The 18,350-nt window shown below is 48.8% G+C and overlaps 1 protein-coding gene across 1 annotated transcript; it reads right to left on the bottom strand.

Moving 5' to 3' along the window:
* Positions 1-6,324: 6,324 nt before the first annotated feature.
* On the bottom strand, positions 6,325-15,254 carry LRRN4 (leucine rich repeat neuronal 4). Its single transcript, XM_058801799.1, has 5 exons — positions 14,909-15,254; positions 12,745-13,461; positions 11,409-11,613; positions 10,194-10,331; positions 6,325-9,130 (listed from the first exon to the last, which is right to left on the bottom strand). The coding sequence occupies exons 1-5, from the start codon at positions 15,090-15,092 to the stop codon at positions 7,582-7,584; spliced, it is 2,793 nt and encodes a 930-aa protein (XP_058657782.1). The 5' UTR covers positions 15,093-15,254; the 3' UTR covers positions 6,325-7,581.
* Between the last annotated feature and the right edge of the window lie 3,096 nt (positions 15,255-18,350).

The raw sequence follows: 18,350 nt of genomic DNA, 5'->3' as shown, positions 1-18,350 counted from the left end.
CCTTGGTAGGTTTTGAAGGTCTGGTTTTTGCAGAACCCGTTGCAAAAAAGGGGTTGAAGCAGCAGCTTTGTCACAGGTGAGCTTAGATAGGATTGGCTTACAGGAAAAGAACACATACAAGGTATATTTTTTGTAACAGCCTGAACTTCCCATGTATTCTGAGAGGCTCAGCTTGTATCACCATTGTAAAGCAGTAGCCTTTATCCTCACTAAAAATAAGGTTTGATTTGAAAAATAGTTTATACCTATTAGGATGAGCTTAACCACTGTATTGCTATAAGAAGCTCCTGGGTTTTTTTATTTTATATTTCTGACTAAATATTTAAGTTATAACAGAATACAAATGTAATGTGGTTTAGATGCAAAGCACATACTCGAACCCACAAAGTGAATTAATTTTGTATTGTGCTCACAGTAAAACACAACAGCTCAAAAAAGAGCTCTGACAGAAAGGAAAATGCCCACATAATACCTAAACTCTGTAATTTTTATGGCATATCTTTGGCTGAGTGTGAAAAGCCAGGGTTAAAAGTGCTCCCATGTAAAGAAAATGATCCAAGAAATGTTCCCCTGCAGCAGCAAGGTGTAAGAAACAGGTGGAGAATGGGAGCTCTTGAGGTTGTTTTCCATTTTCAAACACCTGCACCTATATCAGGAGCTCATTGCAAGTGAAACACATCCTCATGGTGAGACATCAAAACCCAGCATTTGGGCAGTTGTCAAAATGGAGAAATAAGGAAATCATGACTCTATTATCTTTCTACCATTTTTAGAAGTTGCTTTTGATTTTGTTTCTTTGCTGGATTTATACACCTTTGAAACAGATAACTGAGAAGAGGGTTTGGAAGGGGATGATTTTTGCCTTTTTATATTCAATTTTTAGCAGGCAGAGAGGAAAGCAGTTTTTTTATAAAGGTAGGGAAATGCACCCAGGTCATACACAGGGAAAAGGTCTCTCTAGTAATAGTCTGGGTACATCTGGATTTATATCACCTCTAAAATGACCCAAACACACCCTAAGTGACCGAAATCACTGTGAACTCTGACCCTGCTCAATTACAGCCAGCAAGGATGGCAGCAGTACCAAATCCTGGGTATTTAGCACTAACGCAAAAGCTGCAATCAATAAAGAGCCACGATTTTAAAGGAGCTGCTGAGGAAGGTTTAGGCTGTGGTTGGACACCTCCTGTTGCCCCAGGTTAGGGATCGTTCAGGGTTTGTTGTGGTGTCCCAGGCAGCTCCTGGTTTCTCCTGGGTGTGTACAGTCAGTGGCATGGCTGCCTCTGAGGATATTGTGTAAATTTGGGTGCTGGCAGGTGTCATTTCTCTGCTGCTCAGCTGGCCTTTGGGCTGGGTTTTGCCTCAGCGTGTCACAGAGGACCTGAGAGGAAAACACACAGGGATTGTGCCCTGTTACCAGCAGTTACCACGTGCTGCTCAGTGGTGCCCTAGGGCTGGGAGCAGGCACGTTCCAGGATTTGGAAGGAAATTTGGGAAGTTAGAACTGGTGCTGTCCCGGTTACACCTGGCTCTGTGCCTGGCAAAAGCAGCTCCTGCAGTGCCGAGGATCCTTTGGAGTCAGTTTGTCCCATTGCTGGGCGGAGCCTGGATCTCGAGTGGGCGTGAGCTAAGTTTGGAGCTGCTGCTGGGCGAGTGGGTTCCCCACTAACAATTTTGGTCTGGCAGGGTTCCTCCCTGGGGCTGGGCTTCAGGGCAGACAAAAGGGTTCATCAGCCCTCAGGGACAGACTGGATTATACTGGATTTGAAATGGGTTGTGTGGCTGATTTAAGGGGGTTTTGTTCTCCACTTTTGTTATCCTCACCTGCCTCCTCCTGCGTCCAGTGTGAACTCCCTGGCCATGGTTGGCTTCCATCCAAGGCCCTTGCAGGTGTGGAGGTGGCACCGGCTGGGGACTGACCCAGAGCAGGCTCTGAGTTTGGGACTTGCCATGGCAGGGTGAAGGCTGAGCTTGCAGCCAGGGCACCCAAGGAACAAATGTGTCATTGGGTCACGTTTAAAGCCAGCACTCCCTGAAGCCTTTTGGATTTGTCTTAAGAGCTGAGTTTAGACTTGGAGTTTCCTGCACTTATATTGCTCTCCTTACCCTCTTATCATCATTTCTGGCTATTCTGACCTTTCCCAGCATCTCCAAGAAGCAAAGACAATACAAATCCCACAATAAACACCCCCACACAAGATCCTGGGGTTGTAACAGAGTCTTTTAGCTTAGTTTCTTGAAAAAAAAAAAAAATCTGTGCTTAGTACCATGTTCTTCAAACAGAGCCTGGACCTAATTTTGACTATAGAAACTGCATTTTCTGGCTTGGTGTGAAGGCAGCTTCAGGAAGAAGAGAGATTTTTAGTTAGAGCTGCACTGAGGACAGAGCTTAGTCCTCTGGGGATGTTTGTTGCTGACACAACGTTCCTGAAATGGAGGTTAATCTTCCAGGGGGTGTTTTTTGCTTCTCCCTGGAGAGAGCTCACCAAGAACCCTCGAGGCAGCAGTGATGACAGCAGGAGTGATTGCCACAACCAGGGTGACATCATTTAACCCCATGGCCTTAGATAAGTTGTTAAGGACCATTCCCTAATCATGCCCTGATAAGAGTGAGTAGCTTCTAAACATTGAATAAATGCACTACTCAAGTCTTCCCAGCATGAAGTTTTTTGCACAAGTAAATTTTAGTTTTTCAGAGAAGAAGTCTCCACATAGAGAATATTCATTTCTTCTATCTGGAGTTTCATGCCCGAGGTTTTGGCTCATGGTGCCTGAGGCTGAGCCCTGCAGGAGCTGCCAGCCCTGCCTGCATGGGATGGCTGCATGGCTGCTTCCCTCTCCTGGAGAAGAAAATGAATGAGGGATTCTGGATTTTATGGATTTTCTTGGGATTCTTTGACTTGATTTCTTCTGAGGTTTTTTGTTTCCTTTCTGCTCTACAATATGTATAGTAAAGAGGTTTTGTCCCGTTCATCCTACTCCCACCATTTCTTGTTAATATCTTCTGAGTGTTTTTTCTCCCTTATGTTCCTTTAAAAATCTAATTTGCCATCCATGGATGAAAAGGCTGCTCCCACAGTTTTTTCAGCAAGGGATCTAGGAAAAATGAGGACACACTTTGAGGGAGCGTGCCAGGAAATGCCTGCAGTGCCATACAAGTGTTACCTTATTACATGCACTTGTAGGTAACATCACCCAGCACAGAAGGGTGAGGGCTCTGCAGCAGCACAGAATACAGGGCTGCCCTGTGCTTTGGGAGGGAACAAAACCCCTATCAGTAGTGATTTTGTTCTGCTAAGACATCAGTGCAAACATTGCTATTTATTCTTCCTCTAAGTGCAATGAATGTGACCTAATCTCTGCTTGTAAATCTACAATAGTTTAAAAAAATAAATATCTTACTGCACTTGTAGACTGATTTTCCAGTTGTTCCAGGCAGTAATTCCCTCCTTGCTCTAACAGAAAAACAAACATTTTTCCTCATCAGTGGCAGGTTGGCAGAGAAGTTGCTGGTCATAAGGCTACAAAAGGAATGAGAGGCAGGGACAGACAAGCTGCTGAATAAGTTTGTGGGACTGGGGCTGCTGCTGCTGTTCATTCTCAGCATTCTTTCCCCTCACACAGGAGACACAGGAGCACACGGGTAGTGTAAGTCAGTGACCCTTGGTCTGCAGGGTGAAGCTCTTAGGTGAAAGAATGAGTATTCCTTTGTGGGAATTCCTGGGGAGATGATTCCCCCCTCTCCCTCTAGGTGCCAGCAGAGCACAACCCTTGTGAGGCGTTGCCTCCTGGGTGTATTTCAGAACAGTGGTAATTTGTAATGCTGCTTGATTACTTTTTAGAGAGGTTGGGATTAACGGATTGTCCTGTTCAGAACAAACTCTGCATCCTTTGGACAGCTGATGAAAAGAAAAAGCACCGGAGTTTAAACATGTTCTTTGATGAATCTGTTTCTGCAAATACGAAACATGTTCTCACCTGTGATGTATCTCTCTGTATTTCACAGGTAAAGAACCAATCAGAGGCTTCTTGGCAAGCAACACCTGAGCCCTCAGAGATGTCCTGGTTTGTAACTCCACACGATGCTTTGTTCCAGAGATCCCTGGGGAGGAGCATGGCTGTTCCAGGGCTGTGAGCATCGTGGTTGAACTTGTGCATCCTGCCAGGCAGAGGCTGATGGAGCCTGGGATGTGCTGTGAGCTCCCTGCCTTGGGCTGTGCCACCTCCCAGCTGGCCATTTAATGCCTGTCACCCTCTGGCCTGGGACAACTGAAAAGTGGGATCCCTTCTGGTGCTGAATGGATCAGGCTGAAGCACCTTGTCCTGCTGCTCTGGGCTTCCCCACATGCCTGCTGACAGGGCTCTCAGGGACTGCTCCTCTAATGGCACTCATTGCACCAAAAGAAAGGTGTGCCTCTCTGCTCCCTCACAGCCAGCCAGAGTTCTGGCCCTTCGAGAGCCTTTGTATTCCTGTATGGAGAGCTCCATTTCCCAGTGTTTCTGCTGGCAGAGACTGAGACTGGTTTGCAAGTGCTCTTAGAGATGGAGCATCGAGCACTTCTGCCCTGACAATTAAGAGATGCACCCACAGGCACCAGTGACTGTTGTGGACTCTCTTTGCTTGGACTTGGTTTTTGGGAAGCAGACAAACACAAGCGAATGGAGAAGGACCTGAGAAAGAAAAGACACAGAGAAAGCCACACAAGCTGTTCAAAAACTGAATTTCAATGCTCTCTGCACTTGCCCCAAGTGATCTTCCTCTCAGAGAAACAGAACAGGTGGAACTGCGTAACAGTAAGTGAAGTTTTAGTTATATTTTTTAATATGTTGGCTTTTGATATATATTAAAAATTGTTACAGAGATGTTTGGGTTTTCCAGCCATGCTGCCAAAGGCTGATTTGAAGCTGGAGGTACAAACAGGATTTGCTGTTGGGTGCAATCAGGAAAAGGGGGAGGAACAAGTGAGCAGAGCAAAGCTGGGCAGCTCCCCAATGTGGCTTTATCGGGAAACTTTCCGTGGTCGCTTTGCTTCCCTCACTGCCCCAGTCCCGAGCAGCTCTCTGAGAGCTCCCTCCACTGGAAAAAGAGTTTAAAGAGTTTAGTTGGTCATTACTAAAGTGAATCCTGGTGAAAATACAAAGTGGTATTTTCAAAAAATAGCAAAAAAAAAAATAAATCTGCATTTGAAGCACTGATACTTCTCATAGGTGTTGATAAGTACAAATCCTGTTTTTAACCCTGCTGCTACATCTCATACATTCCCCTTTCCACTTGTGGAAGGGTTGAGTGGCACTCAGAGAGAGGCACTGCCCTGGCTGGGGCATCTGTGCTTCAGGCTGGCTCATCAGCTCAGATGGAATGGGGCTGTTCAAGCTGGAACAAGTGGGGATTGTCGGAGCAGGACTTGTATATTTGTGTGGCTCCCACAAAGGGCACTTGAATGAGTGGGAGGGTCTGATGTGATCCCTTGGCTGTGAAATTCAGGAGAGGCTGGCTGAGAACTGGTTGGAGAAATTGATTGTGATGAACTTCCTAGCTCAGTGATTATGAGCTGGTAAAGGGTGGTGAGAAATGTCCTCCCAATACCTCACTTTAAATGATGTCCCCTTGTTTTGGACTAACTCATCTTTAAGTTGAAGCAATCTTTATTTTCAGTTGCAGTATTATCTTTTTTCCCTGCCCTTCTCTGGAGCTAATCTTTGAGACAATATAAATTGCTATTCACAAATCTCTTATTTTGCTTTGTTTCTGGTAAAACCAAACACCCCAGCCAAGGTCTCCTAGAGCTGTGCTGTACAAACACAAGGGAATGGATGATCTCTGCCCCAGTTTGGAATGACTCTTTGGCTCACTTGCTCTCTTCAAATGACAATCATATGTACCCAATCACTGAATCCTTGAGAAAACAAGGAATTAATGAGCGGGTACATATTCCTTGAAATCCTGGCAGGAAAAGCCAGGCCAGAAATAAGTATAAAAATCTAGGTCCAAACAGAGAAAACTCTGAAGTACCAGAATGTGAAAATAAGAGATTTTCAAAGTGAGATGTCACACCATCCTGTCCTCTTCATTTGCATTTCACTTCTATTAGGAGTTTGAGTCGTGGGGCTCAGCCAGACTTGGGGCACACATGGCAGGAGTCTGTGTCTGTCCAGTGATGCTCATTCCCAGAGGACAAATTCCCAGGAAAGGACTGCAAGCCCACAGTGCTGACAAAGGAACAAGCCTCCTTCTGCCACATACAAAATGAAAGCTCTTGGGACATCAGAGAACACAAATATAACATCATAAAAACATTTCTTTACTACATGTTGAAAGTTCATTGCAAAACAACAAAAGGAGTTAATTTCTCAGGCAAACATTGTAGATGGTAAAGACAACACCAAGATCCATGTCTTTAACAAAAAACCAGAATGTAGCTCTGTGGCTTTTATTTCAGTAATACTGAAAGCATTAAAAAACCCAAAAGAACGGAACAGGGACTCTTGCACAGTACAGCACCTTCCCCTCAGAGTTCAGGGGTTTATGCACTGTGTCTGTACAGCAGCAGGAATGGGCAGCTCCTGGAACTGGAGCCTGGGGAAATATCAGGCTGGGACGCCTCTCTGGATTCCAATGGCAAAGTCAGAGTTGGGATTGTCAGCATTTCTCAGTGTTATTGTACAGAAATTGGCACCCAAGGGTTCATTTGAAAGGTGTCTGCAGAGCTGTCTGCTGCTAGTGCAGGGGATTTGGGTTTTTCAAGCCTCAGCAGCGCACACATTCAATTGCTTCATTGCTTGGCTCTTTGCCTCTGTATGAGGTAAATCATCAGCTGCTAAATCTGTAGATGGGACGGATGATTGGGACGGAACATCCTCTCTGCCTAAAATCCACTGGGAAGTAAATGTCAACATGCTCCCCTCCCCCTTGTGTGGGTCACTGTCGGGGGCTCAGCTGTGGACAACATCGTAAAAAGTCAGAACAAAACACTTATCCCTTACCTAAGGATCTCACACAGACTGTGACTACAATAAAATTTCATGTTTCTTTTTCCTGAAGTTAGGTTGATCATCTGCATTTGCTTAGGAGTTAGATCTGCACAACACCTTGTCACTGAGCCCACTCACTCCTTTCAGCTATACTCTATGGATAATACCTTTAAAAAACGGAACCCCCAGCTTTGCTCTGTGAATAAAAGCAGAGTGTGTCTTGCTAAGCTTAATGCACCTTGGATTGCAGCTCTCCTCTGACTGTGCTCATGAGAGATACTGGAGGCAGACAGCTGGCCAGGCAGCCTCTCACTGTGTGAAATTCATGCTACTCTATTTGTAGGTGATTACAAAAACAACTTTTCAAGGTTAGTGTCCAGGCTTGCTGCTGCTTAGCACAGGAACAGGAGTCCAAAGACTTTCTTCTGGTTGACTAACTTCATTATTAGTTTTCCTCTTTTTTTTGGTGGTTTTCTCTCTCTTAGAAATGTCTGGGTTATGGAATCTGCTGGTTCATAGTTTTGCTGAAGGGCACTTTCAGAGTCTCATAAAAACACACCAAGGTGATGGAGATAGTGAACTTTGACTGTATAGAACAATCACCCAGAGCTAATTTGTGGTTTGTACTTTTAAGGGATAATCAAATGCTGGGTTCTTGTAGGAGACTAAGTGTGTGCCATACTGCTCACTCTGAGGCTTTTTACACACCTTGCACAGACATACAGACAAAATGATTGTGGTAATGAGAAAGAGTCCACTTGCTGCAGACAGACCAGCAAAAACATACTTGTAGCTGGGTTTTGTTTTAAAGCTGGTGCACGAATTACCTGGAATTTCCTGGCCTGTTGTGGCCCGGCTTGACCCTGCCTTGTTGGAGGCAGTGACACAGATGTGGTAGGTGGTGAATGGCAGCAGGTTGTACAGGGTGTACTGCCTGGCCGTGGGGTAGATGTTGTCCATGACCAACTGCCTGTCCTCGCTGTCTTGGGCACGAAGCAGCAGCTCATAGCTGTGAACAACGGAGTTTGGGGCACACCAGCGGATCTGTGCGGAGCTGTCAGTGATCTCAATCACTGCCCTGAGCCTGGGGGAGTCTGGAACCTCGTCTTCCCTGGAAGTGCCAGGACATGAGCACTGGGATATGCTCTGGAGCTGCTTGCACGGCTTCTGCAGGTGCCTGCAGGGATCGTAGTCACAGGGAGCCTGGGCTGTCTGCACTGGGCCTTCCTCCCTGGGCTCTTCATAGTAATAGTCATCGGTGTAGTGTGGGGATGGAGTGGTGGGCACAGCCCCTGAGGGGGCACTGCTCCTCGTGGGGTTCAGCTCTGGGGGGCTCGTCTGGGGGGCACCTTGCCTGGCAGGGGTGGCAGAGGAGCGACTGTGGTGGGTGGTGCTGTGGGGGACTCCTGTTCCTCCAGTGGAAAAGGCACTGGTGCTCTGCTTGAATGGCCCTTCCTGAGGGTGTGTCATTTCAGTTGTTCTGAGCCCTCTCTGGAGCTGTTCTGTTCCAGCTGGACTTGGGGAGCTGTGGTCTGGGGACTGAGCAAAGAACTCTTGGAAAAAAACTGGGAAGGAGGTTACAGATGCCAAGGAAGGGGGACTGCTTGTGGGTTCAGAAACTGCCTCCTCCTCGTGGGAGGAACTGTTGGCGTTTGTTAGGATGGGCTCTGTTGGGTTGGATGCTGCTGTGCTCCTTGCATCCCTCTGGATGAGGGAACTGGTATGGATGTCTTTGGTTAGCATTGGGTTGGATGTTGCTGTGCTCCTTGCAGCCCTCTGGATTAGAGAGCTGGTGTAGGTGTCTTTGGTTAGCATTGGGTTGGATGTTGCTGTGCTCACCACACCCCTCTGGATTAGAGAGCTGGTGTAGGTGTCTTTGGTTGGCATTGGGTTGGATGCTGCAGTGCTCATCACACCCCTCTGGATGAGGGAGCTGGTGTGAGTCAGATCTGTTGTCAGCAGGGCTGAGTCTGTTGTTACTGCAGCAGAGGCATCATGGCTGGTGAAGCTGAAAGCATCACCCTCAGGAGGGGCTGTGTTCGAGTCGGGCTGTGTAACGTTGCTCTCTGACTGGCACTTGTTGTAGAGCTCCAGCAGTGAAAAAGATGTTGAAGGTCTGCCCGAGTCTTCCTGGGATGTACAAAAGGTCTCCCGAGCCCTGCAGAGGGAAACCAGAATAGTCAAGGTCCAGAAGAACATGACAGGTTTCTGTTCTGTTCAGGCTGCCTGGATTGGAACTGGTGACCTGCTGTCAAAACCATCTTTATGTTAGTGAGAATGTGAAACCAAAGCTAGATTGCCTTGACAACAGTGCAGGCAGCTTTGCACAGCACTGCCTGTGGAATTTAGCTGGAACTGCTTTGGAAGGTGCAGGGATATCTATGCCCGGGGGGAAGTGTCCTTTGGTACAACAATGGCTGTGAACTTTAGCAAAGGGCACCGGGATTCAACACAGCTGTAACAGGGGAACACATGCAGGGAGCTGTAACAGGATTCCCGGGATTCCTAATCCATCTGCTTTAGGCAGCTGGAGGTGGGCTGATGCGGGACTTTTCAATGACTAAGATCGAATTCCTTATTTACTCAGCCACTGAAATTCTGGTAAAGAATGCAACTGCTAAACCCATCCCGATGAAACAACACTGTCTAATTTCAACAATCTACTTCCCTGCCCTCTGAGAGATTTGATGACAAATCTTGGTGGCCTTTGAAAAGGAAGAGAGACCATTTATATGCAAATATTTCCTTTAACTGCAGCTTACTGTAATTAGTCTGTAAAACTGAGGGGAGCGTGAAAACAATAGGTGAGAAATGGTGCTATTTGCAAGGGTTTTGTTGACTGCCGGTGGTGATGTAAGCTTTGCAAGTAGCAGGGTGAGGAGAAAATAATTTGTTAAAGATCTTCCAAAGTTTCCCAGTTTCTGTTCCCAGCTCTAGTACATCAAGACAGCTCATTTTCTATCGTTAGCTAATATGGAAACATGTGAAATATGGTCCAAAACAGAAAGAAAATATTCTCACCTAAAAGTAGAACCACAGCCAATAACACCTTATGCTTTGTCCCTGAAAGGGACATTATTTTGCATTTCTACCTCTTGTGGAAGGGAAGAACACACCAGGAATTTGAACAGCTCGGTGAATGGTGAATGCCTGGTCCCCAGACAACTTGCACACTGAGGTTGTGTCTGCAGAGCATTGCTCGATCTCCTGAGCTCACTTACTTTTGCAGAACAACTTTCTGGGGCGTAGACAGCAGCCAGGAGAGCTGGCAGCTGCACAGCAGAGGATTCCCGTGCAAGCTGATGGTGATGCCATCCGAGGAATTGGTGTTCCAAGGATTAAAGGAACTCAGGTTACAGCTACAAGAACACAAATGCAATAATTAAGAAATGCTGAGGTACCTTCCAACGACTGGACTGTGCTCAGTATCCCTTACCCTTAGTGTGTGTAGGGCACAAAGCAATATTCCCATTTCCCCTGGCAGAGAGCAGTTATTAACCCACCACCCTGCACTCTGCATGCTCAGGAGATGCTCTCTAATTTCTAGGACTTCAATTCCTTAAAGTTTTAGCACTTTGATTTTTAGCACTTTGAACTGGTATTTCTGCAAGTGTTGGGAAGTGCTGTGTAAATGCAGTGAGGCAGTCAAGGGGGATGGAATCCATAGGATTTTTGCTTTGTATGGGTTTATTTTCCTGAAACTGGTATCTAGGCACAGGCAGTGCTCTAGTGTTTGTTTTCTGATATGCTCTTATCTGGGTCACTATTATAAAAATGTTTCAAAGTGCTCTCCAGATTTTTTTCCTTTGTGCTGCTCTGTGTGCACCTCACCTGCTCCTATTTTGATAAATCAGTTTCAGACTTTTGCCCCTCTTAGTATTTCAGGTATGAGATGTATCAAGAGGTGCTACCCCTAGGATGAGGACTGAAACATGGCTTTCACTAATGATGAACAAGGAGCTCTATTAAAATGTCACACTAAAAGTGGGACAGGGTTTTTGTCTGCTTCTGAGCTGCAGGTTTTGGAGAACTGTCAGCACTCGTCCTGGCAGAGCAGGGAACCCTCAGAGACCTGCTTCTCCTCTGATAGGATTTTGCCCTTGCAAGCCTGGTCTTTAGCACAAGCAGGGTTCAGTGGATCTGTGCTGATCCAAACAGCCCTGGGTGAATTCATTGGATGGGGAGATGAGGCAGAGGAGTGGGAACACAATGGATGCAAGCTCAAGCAAACAGTTAATTGTGCTGTGAGCCCCAGGCTGCCTCTTTGGGCTGCATCAGTTCTATCAGGCCAGATCACAGATTGTACATGGCAAAGACAGCAAGCCCACACCTCCTTCCTAAATCTGATAACAAACCGTTCAATTCAGCTCGCAGGCACCACAGGCTGTGGGGCAAAGGCAGCATTATGTGGGGAAGGACAGAAAAACCCAACTCACTTCTCAAACGAGAGATGGCTCAGGTGAGGAGCGCTGTCAAACACCTCTGTCTGCACAAAGCCCAGGGAATGGGAGTCCTGACAGCGCAGCTCTCGGAGACCAGGCAGGGACCTGAGGAAGTCGCTGTCGAGGCTTCTTAACCGTGGCATGTTTGTCAGGTAAAGTGATCTGAGGCTGGCCAAGCCTCTGGCCCACTCTGGTCGAACTGAAACAGAAAAATATTTACAGCTATTGCCTGAACAGAGCATTCCTGTGGATTTCTGCCTAGAAAAAGGGTTTGAGTTCATAGATATGAAATATCTGTCACCTTCTGCAGCTATTCTCTTTGGGAAAGGAACAGAACAAAAGTCAATACACCAGTGTGTGAACATTCATGCAGCTGCATTTCTGCAATAGTCCCCACAGGTCAGGCTGTCGTAGGGCAGAGGAAAAGAGGGGGAAATAGGACAAAGCTGATAAGAGATATGGAATAGATTTCTTGTTGGGTGAGATTAAATGAACAAGGATTTCTCTGCTCAGGAAAGTGGTCTACAAGGTCCTGACTGGTGCAAGAAAAGCAAATCACTTCTTTCTTCTAGCATGGAAAAAGAGCCAAGAGGCATGAAACTGAACGGATGGTCTTGTATAATAGGGCCTTTCTGTCCCATGACTCAGTAGGGAACTCACTACCACAAGACAAATTAGTCAAATTTATGGAGGAAATTTGGTGGTGCAGCTGTTTAATGTGAGTTGAAGTGAACCTCTAGCTTGGGGCCCTGGCCCTGGCCCAGGCTGAGAGCAGCTGGGCAAGGCATCTCGCATCTGTGTGTCCCAGCACCTCAGGTATAAACTGAGGCTGGCAGGGCAAAAGGGAGAAAATATCCTGTGGATTGCTCGGGGCAGGGATTCTCCCCCCCTCAGCGGAAGTGTTTGGGCTGTGGATGGCACAAAAAGCCTCTCTGTGCTACTGCAGTGCAGCTCTGAGAGCTCAGAGTGGCTGTGGGGACAAAGAAAGATTTCAACAGCCTGTCTGGAAAGGGAAACTAATTTCCTCCTGCGCTTCCCAGAGCTAATCCCGGGGCTGACAGGGAGGTGACTGTCAATGGCAGACAGTGGGATTAGGATGGAGGTGGGTGACTACCCTGGGACAAACCCTCCTGTCTCACAGTTTGGTCTGTGCCCTTCCTTTGGGAGGCTGCTTTGCGTGAGTGCCTGCAGCAGCTGTGTGCAGCTTTCAGTGGGGGGTGTTCCCCTGCGCTCCAGCTCAGCCAGGATGGGAGCCATGGTCCCAGCACGGCTTCTGCTCCCCCGGCCTGACCCAGCCCTGTGCTTACAGGGGGAAACCCAAGAGACTTACTGGTCTCAAGAAAGGTCCTGCTCAGATCAAGCACCTCGATGGAGTTCCCAGGCCTGTCCGTGGCCTCGTGGGGATCTGTGCTGATGGCAAAAGCAGAGTCCCCGATTCCCCTGCTGTCATCCTGCCCCAGCAGCGTCACAGAGAGGTTCAGGACCTGCAGCTGAGGGTAGCAGGAAAAAGCCAGTGGCTGGATTTCAATCAGGGGATTGCCAGCCAAGGACAGCCACCTCAGGTTGGGCAGGGCAGAGCCGAGGCAGGATGGCACAGATGACAGCTTGTTAAAACTCAAGTCCAGCTTGAGGAGACTGCTGAGGGTTTCAGATCCCCACCTCACTGCCCAGAGGTGGTTGTGCCTCAGCGAGAGGACACGCAGCTGGGGCAGGTTTGCTATCTCTGTGCCATTCACCTCCTGCAAGAGGTTATTGCTGAGATCCAGGCTCTGCAGGGCCTCTGGAAGGCAGACTGGGAAAGCTGTCAGGCTGCTGTTGGTCAGCTGCAGGGTGATCCAGGTCCTGTTCTTCTGATCCTCACAGGACATGCTGGTGAGATTAACATTCTCCCAAGTGTCCTCCTGAGCCAGCTGGAAAAAGGTGGTGACATCCCTGGAAGCTGCTCTGCTCACAGGGCTGTGTGCTGTGGTCCCCAGCAGCAGAGGGAGGATGAGCAAGGGGGACAACATCCTTCTCCAAGGTGCCTGTAGTTTGCAAGGTCTGTTTCCTTTGTGTTTCAGGGAGGGGAAAACAAAACAACGACATTTAGAGCTAAATTAAAATCCCTCCAGTCATCTACAAACTATTTAAAAGAAAAACGGTTTATAAGCCCTTTCCTATTATATCCAGACAGGGATAAATGATAATTAATAATGAATAGCTCTTCTGTAGTTAAGCCTAAGCAAACATGAATCCTTGGGGACAGAAGTATCATGCAGTCTTAGTCTAAGTGTGCCTCCAGTCGTTCATGCAGGAAGCATGACCCAAGCTGTATCCCACACCTGCCCCTCAGTGCCAGCAGGCTGTCCTGCACTGTGTCCACTTTGGGCAGCCCAGTGGGGTGATGCCCAAACAACCGGGTCCAATGTGCCTGTGGCAGGGAACTGGTTCCCATGAGGCTGTGTAAAGCAAATGAAAGATCTGAGGACAGAGGAGAGTTACCAAACTTTAAAACCCAGAACCCCCGACTGGGCAGAGTTGTGTGGAGTGGGCAGGTATTAGTGCCTTTCCTGTGTCAGGAAGGACTTTCCTTTCCCTAGCAGCAGCTGGAACAGAAAACCCAGGGGCTTGTGTGGGCTCTGCCAGGGCAGTTCTGCCCCGTTGTGAGGGCAGTGCCAGTGGGGACCCACAGGGATGTTTGGGCTCCCGAGGAGCGGGCAGTGCCCCCGAGCCTGTGTGCCAGGCAGGGCTGGGCCTGCTGTGGGTGAGAGGCACAGGCAGGCTCTGCACGGCCCAGCTGCTGGGAAGGGATGCACTGAAAATGCAGCTCCCGAACCACATTTCAGTGGAAGTGGTCAGAAACTGAATATGCTCCTGGATGGGGGCCCCAAAGGCCTGAGCGCCAAGAAACATGTTATTTAGTGTTACAGCTGCCTCCGTGCTCCCTCCTCCCACTCCTGCTTTGGTCTTCGTAAAAAACAAACGTCCTTAGCGCCTTGTGCGAAGTCCCCACAGGTAATGTGTGTCATTAAGGAAGGAATTAACCCCAGCCCCAAACTCGCGCTTTCCTTGTTGAGCTGTCTTTTGTGCTTCCCGGCAACAAAATGATTTCTCGTCCAGAAATATATTACAGTGTAGGGTGGTAACCGAAACCCCACGGATTATGAAATATCTCAGACTTATTCCAAAGTTTAATTGCTCCTCGCTGTTCCCTGAATGATGCCAGGTCTTGCCCAGACCGTTATCCTTTGCTGCCATCCCAGGTTTGAAGTAGGGACCAGCAAAATAGTGTACACCGGAGCCCCAAATAATGTGTTGTGTTTGCCCGTGTCCTTTTCGTCAGGCGGAACCGGGCAAGATCCGAGCGGCCTCAGGGCTTCCCGGTCACCGGGGCCGCTGGATCTCCCGCTCCGCAGCACACGGGCAGGGAGAGGATGGGAGGAGTTGGGCTGCTGTATTCCAATATCAGATTTAATGTTAATCCTTGCCTCTAAACCGCACCCGCTCGCACGTACCTGTCCGACAGTGCCGGTGCCTCGTGCCTCGCTCCGAGCGGCTCCGGCTGCTCGGCCCGGCTTTTATAGGCTCGGGGTGACTCAGCCGGCCCCGTGAGCTGCCTCTCTCCGGCCCCGGCTTTCCCTGCTCCCGGCTCTGCCCACAGGCTCGGGCGAGGTCTGTTCCAGGCTCGCTCCCCCGCATCCAGCTTCGAGAGGGGGCGGCTCCGGGCAGCTTTCCCCGCTCCTTGGCCCTACCGGGAGGTGGGTGGGAGGGCTCTTATTTCCCAACACTCACGCAGGGCTGCTCCTGTCTGTCTTTGTCTGAGCAGAGGGGGATAAAGGGAAAAGATCAGTGTCAATAGTCCCGACTCTCACGTCTTCCACCGACGGGGGGAGGGAGGGGAATTGCTGTGCTCCTTTGTTGGCAGGTCAGGATGATGTAAAGCTGAGGCTCTGCCTGCTGACATGAGCTTTGGTCTCTCTTTAGGCGCCAGTGAGGGGCTTCAAGTGTTTAAATTTCTAAGACTCTTGCTCTTGGAGAGTAAATTCTGCAAAAGTTCACGCAGGACAAATTACTTTCTAAGGAGGCCCTTAGGATATGTCAGAAGTGAAACTCTCACCTGCTCCTCCCGCAGAGAGGAATTCTCTGTGCGGATGGAGAGGGCACCTCACTCCCCGTGTGACGAACTTTGGGAGGCCTCTCCTGCTCCCGCTGTGCGTGGGCTGCGTTCTCTGTCCTGCATCTGTGTACCACATGGCTTGGGACAATTCCCTTCCCGCTACTTCTCTCATCGTTTGCTGGATAAGTAAAACTGACACAGAAACCATCTCCCACTGAGGGACCTGCCCCGAGCTGGGCTTTTCAGCATTCCCACAATTCTAACAATAATTAGGTCGAGAGCAGAGAATAAAGTCAGGGAAATGATCCCAGAAAGGGATGAGTTGATGGAGATTGTTCCAAAGTAAAAGTTAAGAGTGGTTGTTCTGTAACTACTGTAGGACAATTAATTGTTAAAATTTCCAAGGAGAACGGTAGTCAGTGCTTTTTCTTTGTCGGGGCAACAAAACAGATCCCTGACATGAAGGCAGCACCGACCTGTAAACTTCGGTGCTAAAGTGCAGATAAAGGCCTTGCTTGCCCAAAATCGTTGAGTCTGCAAGCACGGATTAGGCAGACCTTATCTACTGACCGTGTGGGTCATCGTGAGCGTGGGGAGAGAGCCTTGAAAAGCACCAGAACATGCACAGAACACAGATAGGGGCTTCAGTAGGACTCTGTGGAGCCATGGCGTTCCCGGGGAGGCCAGCGAGGCGCGCACGGCGTTCCCGCGGAGGGCTCCGGGGCAGAGGGATGGTTCCCAACGAGGGCTGATGCCACCAGTGACCCGGGCCGGGCCAGCGGGGCAGGCACGTGCGGGCCCGCAGCTACCTCCGGAGCTCCGGCTCAAAGGGCAGGGCGCAGCAGGTTACAAAAATCTGAAGAATTTGGTACAAGGGCAGGAAAGCCCAGCTCCAGGCAGGCCGGTGGAAAGCCTGCCTTCCCTCTGGTTTCACAGAGCTGCCGGCTGCGGCACTCCTCTTTGGGAAGCCGAGGAGCAGGGAGCTGGCCTGGCTTTGCCCCGGATTATTAAATTATTAAATACTTATGATTGCTGCCCTTAGCTCAATATTTACAGACAGTGAATTTTCATTGCTTATTTTAGGGTTATTTGCTGTCTTATTGATTTTAATATTTTTCAAAAAATACTCCAGGAAACTCGGGGAGCCAAAAGCTGCTTTAATTTTAATGAGTTGATCCTTACTGACTTCATTTTGGAGACTGAGTTGAGCAGACTGGGAAAGCTGCTGCTCGTTTTGGTGAAGGTGGAAGGGAGGAGGTTTTCTTTGCCCTGAGGCCCTTGATTTCTGAGTGATACAGAGAACCTGTTGCAAGAGGCAGAGCGCCCTTGGAAAATGAGCTTTGGTTATTTTTATTTTCCATCTTTGTTTCTGCTTTTTTCGTTGGCCAGTTTTTGTGGCAGGTATTGTATTTTCCCAGGTCTTTGGTTAGCTGCAAAGAGCTAATCTCTCATCACCTGAAATATTTCTGCTGTGGTGCTACATACAGGTACTAGTGGAGGTTTCCCAGGGCAGGCAGCAGCCCCTGTTCACCAGCTTCTTTGAAATATCTGCTAACAGCAGGCAGAGATTTCCCCTTTGTGATTCACTTTGGCTTGTTCTCATGTCGCCTTTTATTCTTTTTTCCGCTTTTCTGAGAGTTTCGGTGACAACCTGAGGGAGCGTTAGCAAGGGCAGGCGTTCCTGTCAGCCTTTTCACACGGGCCGTGCAAAGGGAGCTGGAGCAGACGCCCCCTCCCCGGGGCGTTCAGGGCTGCACAAAGCCCCTCTGCCCGCAGGAATTCTCGGGCTGAGCCTGCATTCCTCAGTGACACCAAGATAAGCAGAGCACCAGAAGGTGAGGATGGTACCAGGCTGTAAAGTTTAAGAGGTGAATGTTTCTTACTGGCCGTGATCCAAGTGATGGTTAAGAATGAAAATATCCTGAAAAACAAATCTGGAGAAAGGCTTTTAAAGGCAACAAAAGAACTGTTTCACGGGTCTGTCCACAGAGCAAGCACAAGCAAGACATTTTCCTACAGAGAAAGGGGAGAGAATGGAAGAACAGGATTATTTAGCCTGAGGTTTCAGAAAATGATGGGGTGTGTGTCTCCTAACCCAGGCCGAAGGCAGTGGTGAAATCCCCAATGGAATTTGATGTAAGAGCAGCAGGATCCTCTGACATCGGCAGTGCTTTACCCTGACCTGGCTTGGGTTTAGTTAAGCACCGTGTGCAGAACAGGGTTGCAGCAGAGAGGAAATGCTAGTTTCCTAAAGGTTTGTTTTCATCTAATAACATTCCTGCCCAGGAATTCATCTCTGTATTGCAAAATTTCTGGGGAGACGCCCCTGTCCTGCTTTCACTTCTTCACTCTTTCACTCATTCTGGGAAGCCTCTCCCACATCTGTGCAATTGATAACGTGGTTTGTGCAGCCCACCTGCTCTCAGCCCTGTGTATCAATAGGTGGGATGAGCTCATGGGAGCCGAGGGTGATCGGGGTATTGCACAAACTGGGGAGGGTGTGGAACTCCACGTGCTCTGAGGGAATGTCCGGAGCCTGGTGGGACGTGCTGGGTGACATGGCTGGGATGGAAGGTGACTCCAAGCCGGGGCTGCTGCAGGTGTCAGGCACAGCAGGCTGGGGCAGGCCTCCTCTCAGGTGCTGCCTGCCACATCCAGCCTGGAGTTATGGAAGTGCAGGAATGCCCTGGGTCCTGCCTTCCCACTCCAACCTCTGCAGGAAGGAGTCTTCCCACTGAAACCTCTCCTCTTTGTAGGAAGAGGAGCTGCAGTCACATGCAGCACTCAAAGCAGCTGGATAAAAACAGCTTCAATTCCCATCTATTGTGAAAAAGCCTTGC

The sequence above is a fragment of the Ammospiza caudacuta genome, chromosome 3 (genome assembly GCF_027887145.1).
Source record: "Ammospiza caudacuta isolate bAmmCau1 chromosome 3, bAmmCau1.pri, whole genome shotgun sequence".
Taxonomy (NCBI): Eukaryota; Metazoa; Chordata; class Aves; order Passeriformes; family Passerellidae; genus Ammospiza; species Ammospiza caudacuta.
Note: the sequence above shows the minus strand (reverse complement) of the source record. Positions and strands in the feature narration are given on the sequence as shown.

Bases quoted from the DNA above. Each gene is read 5' to 3' on its own strand.
- LRRN4 (XM_058801799.1), bottom strand. From the start codon at position 15,092: ATGCGGGGGAGCGAGCCTGGAACAGACCTCGCCCGAGCCTGTGGGCAG. The intron at 10,332-11,408 runs GTGAGTTGGGTT...GTGTTCTTGTAG, and splicing joins AGCCATCTCTCGTTTGAGAA to CTGTAACCTGAGTTCCTTTA. The intron at 9,131-10,193 runs GTAAGTGAGCTC...TTCCCTCTGCAG, and splicing joins CAGAAAGTTGTTCTGCAAAA to GGCTCGGGAGACCTTTTGTA.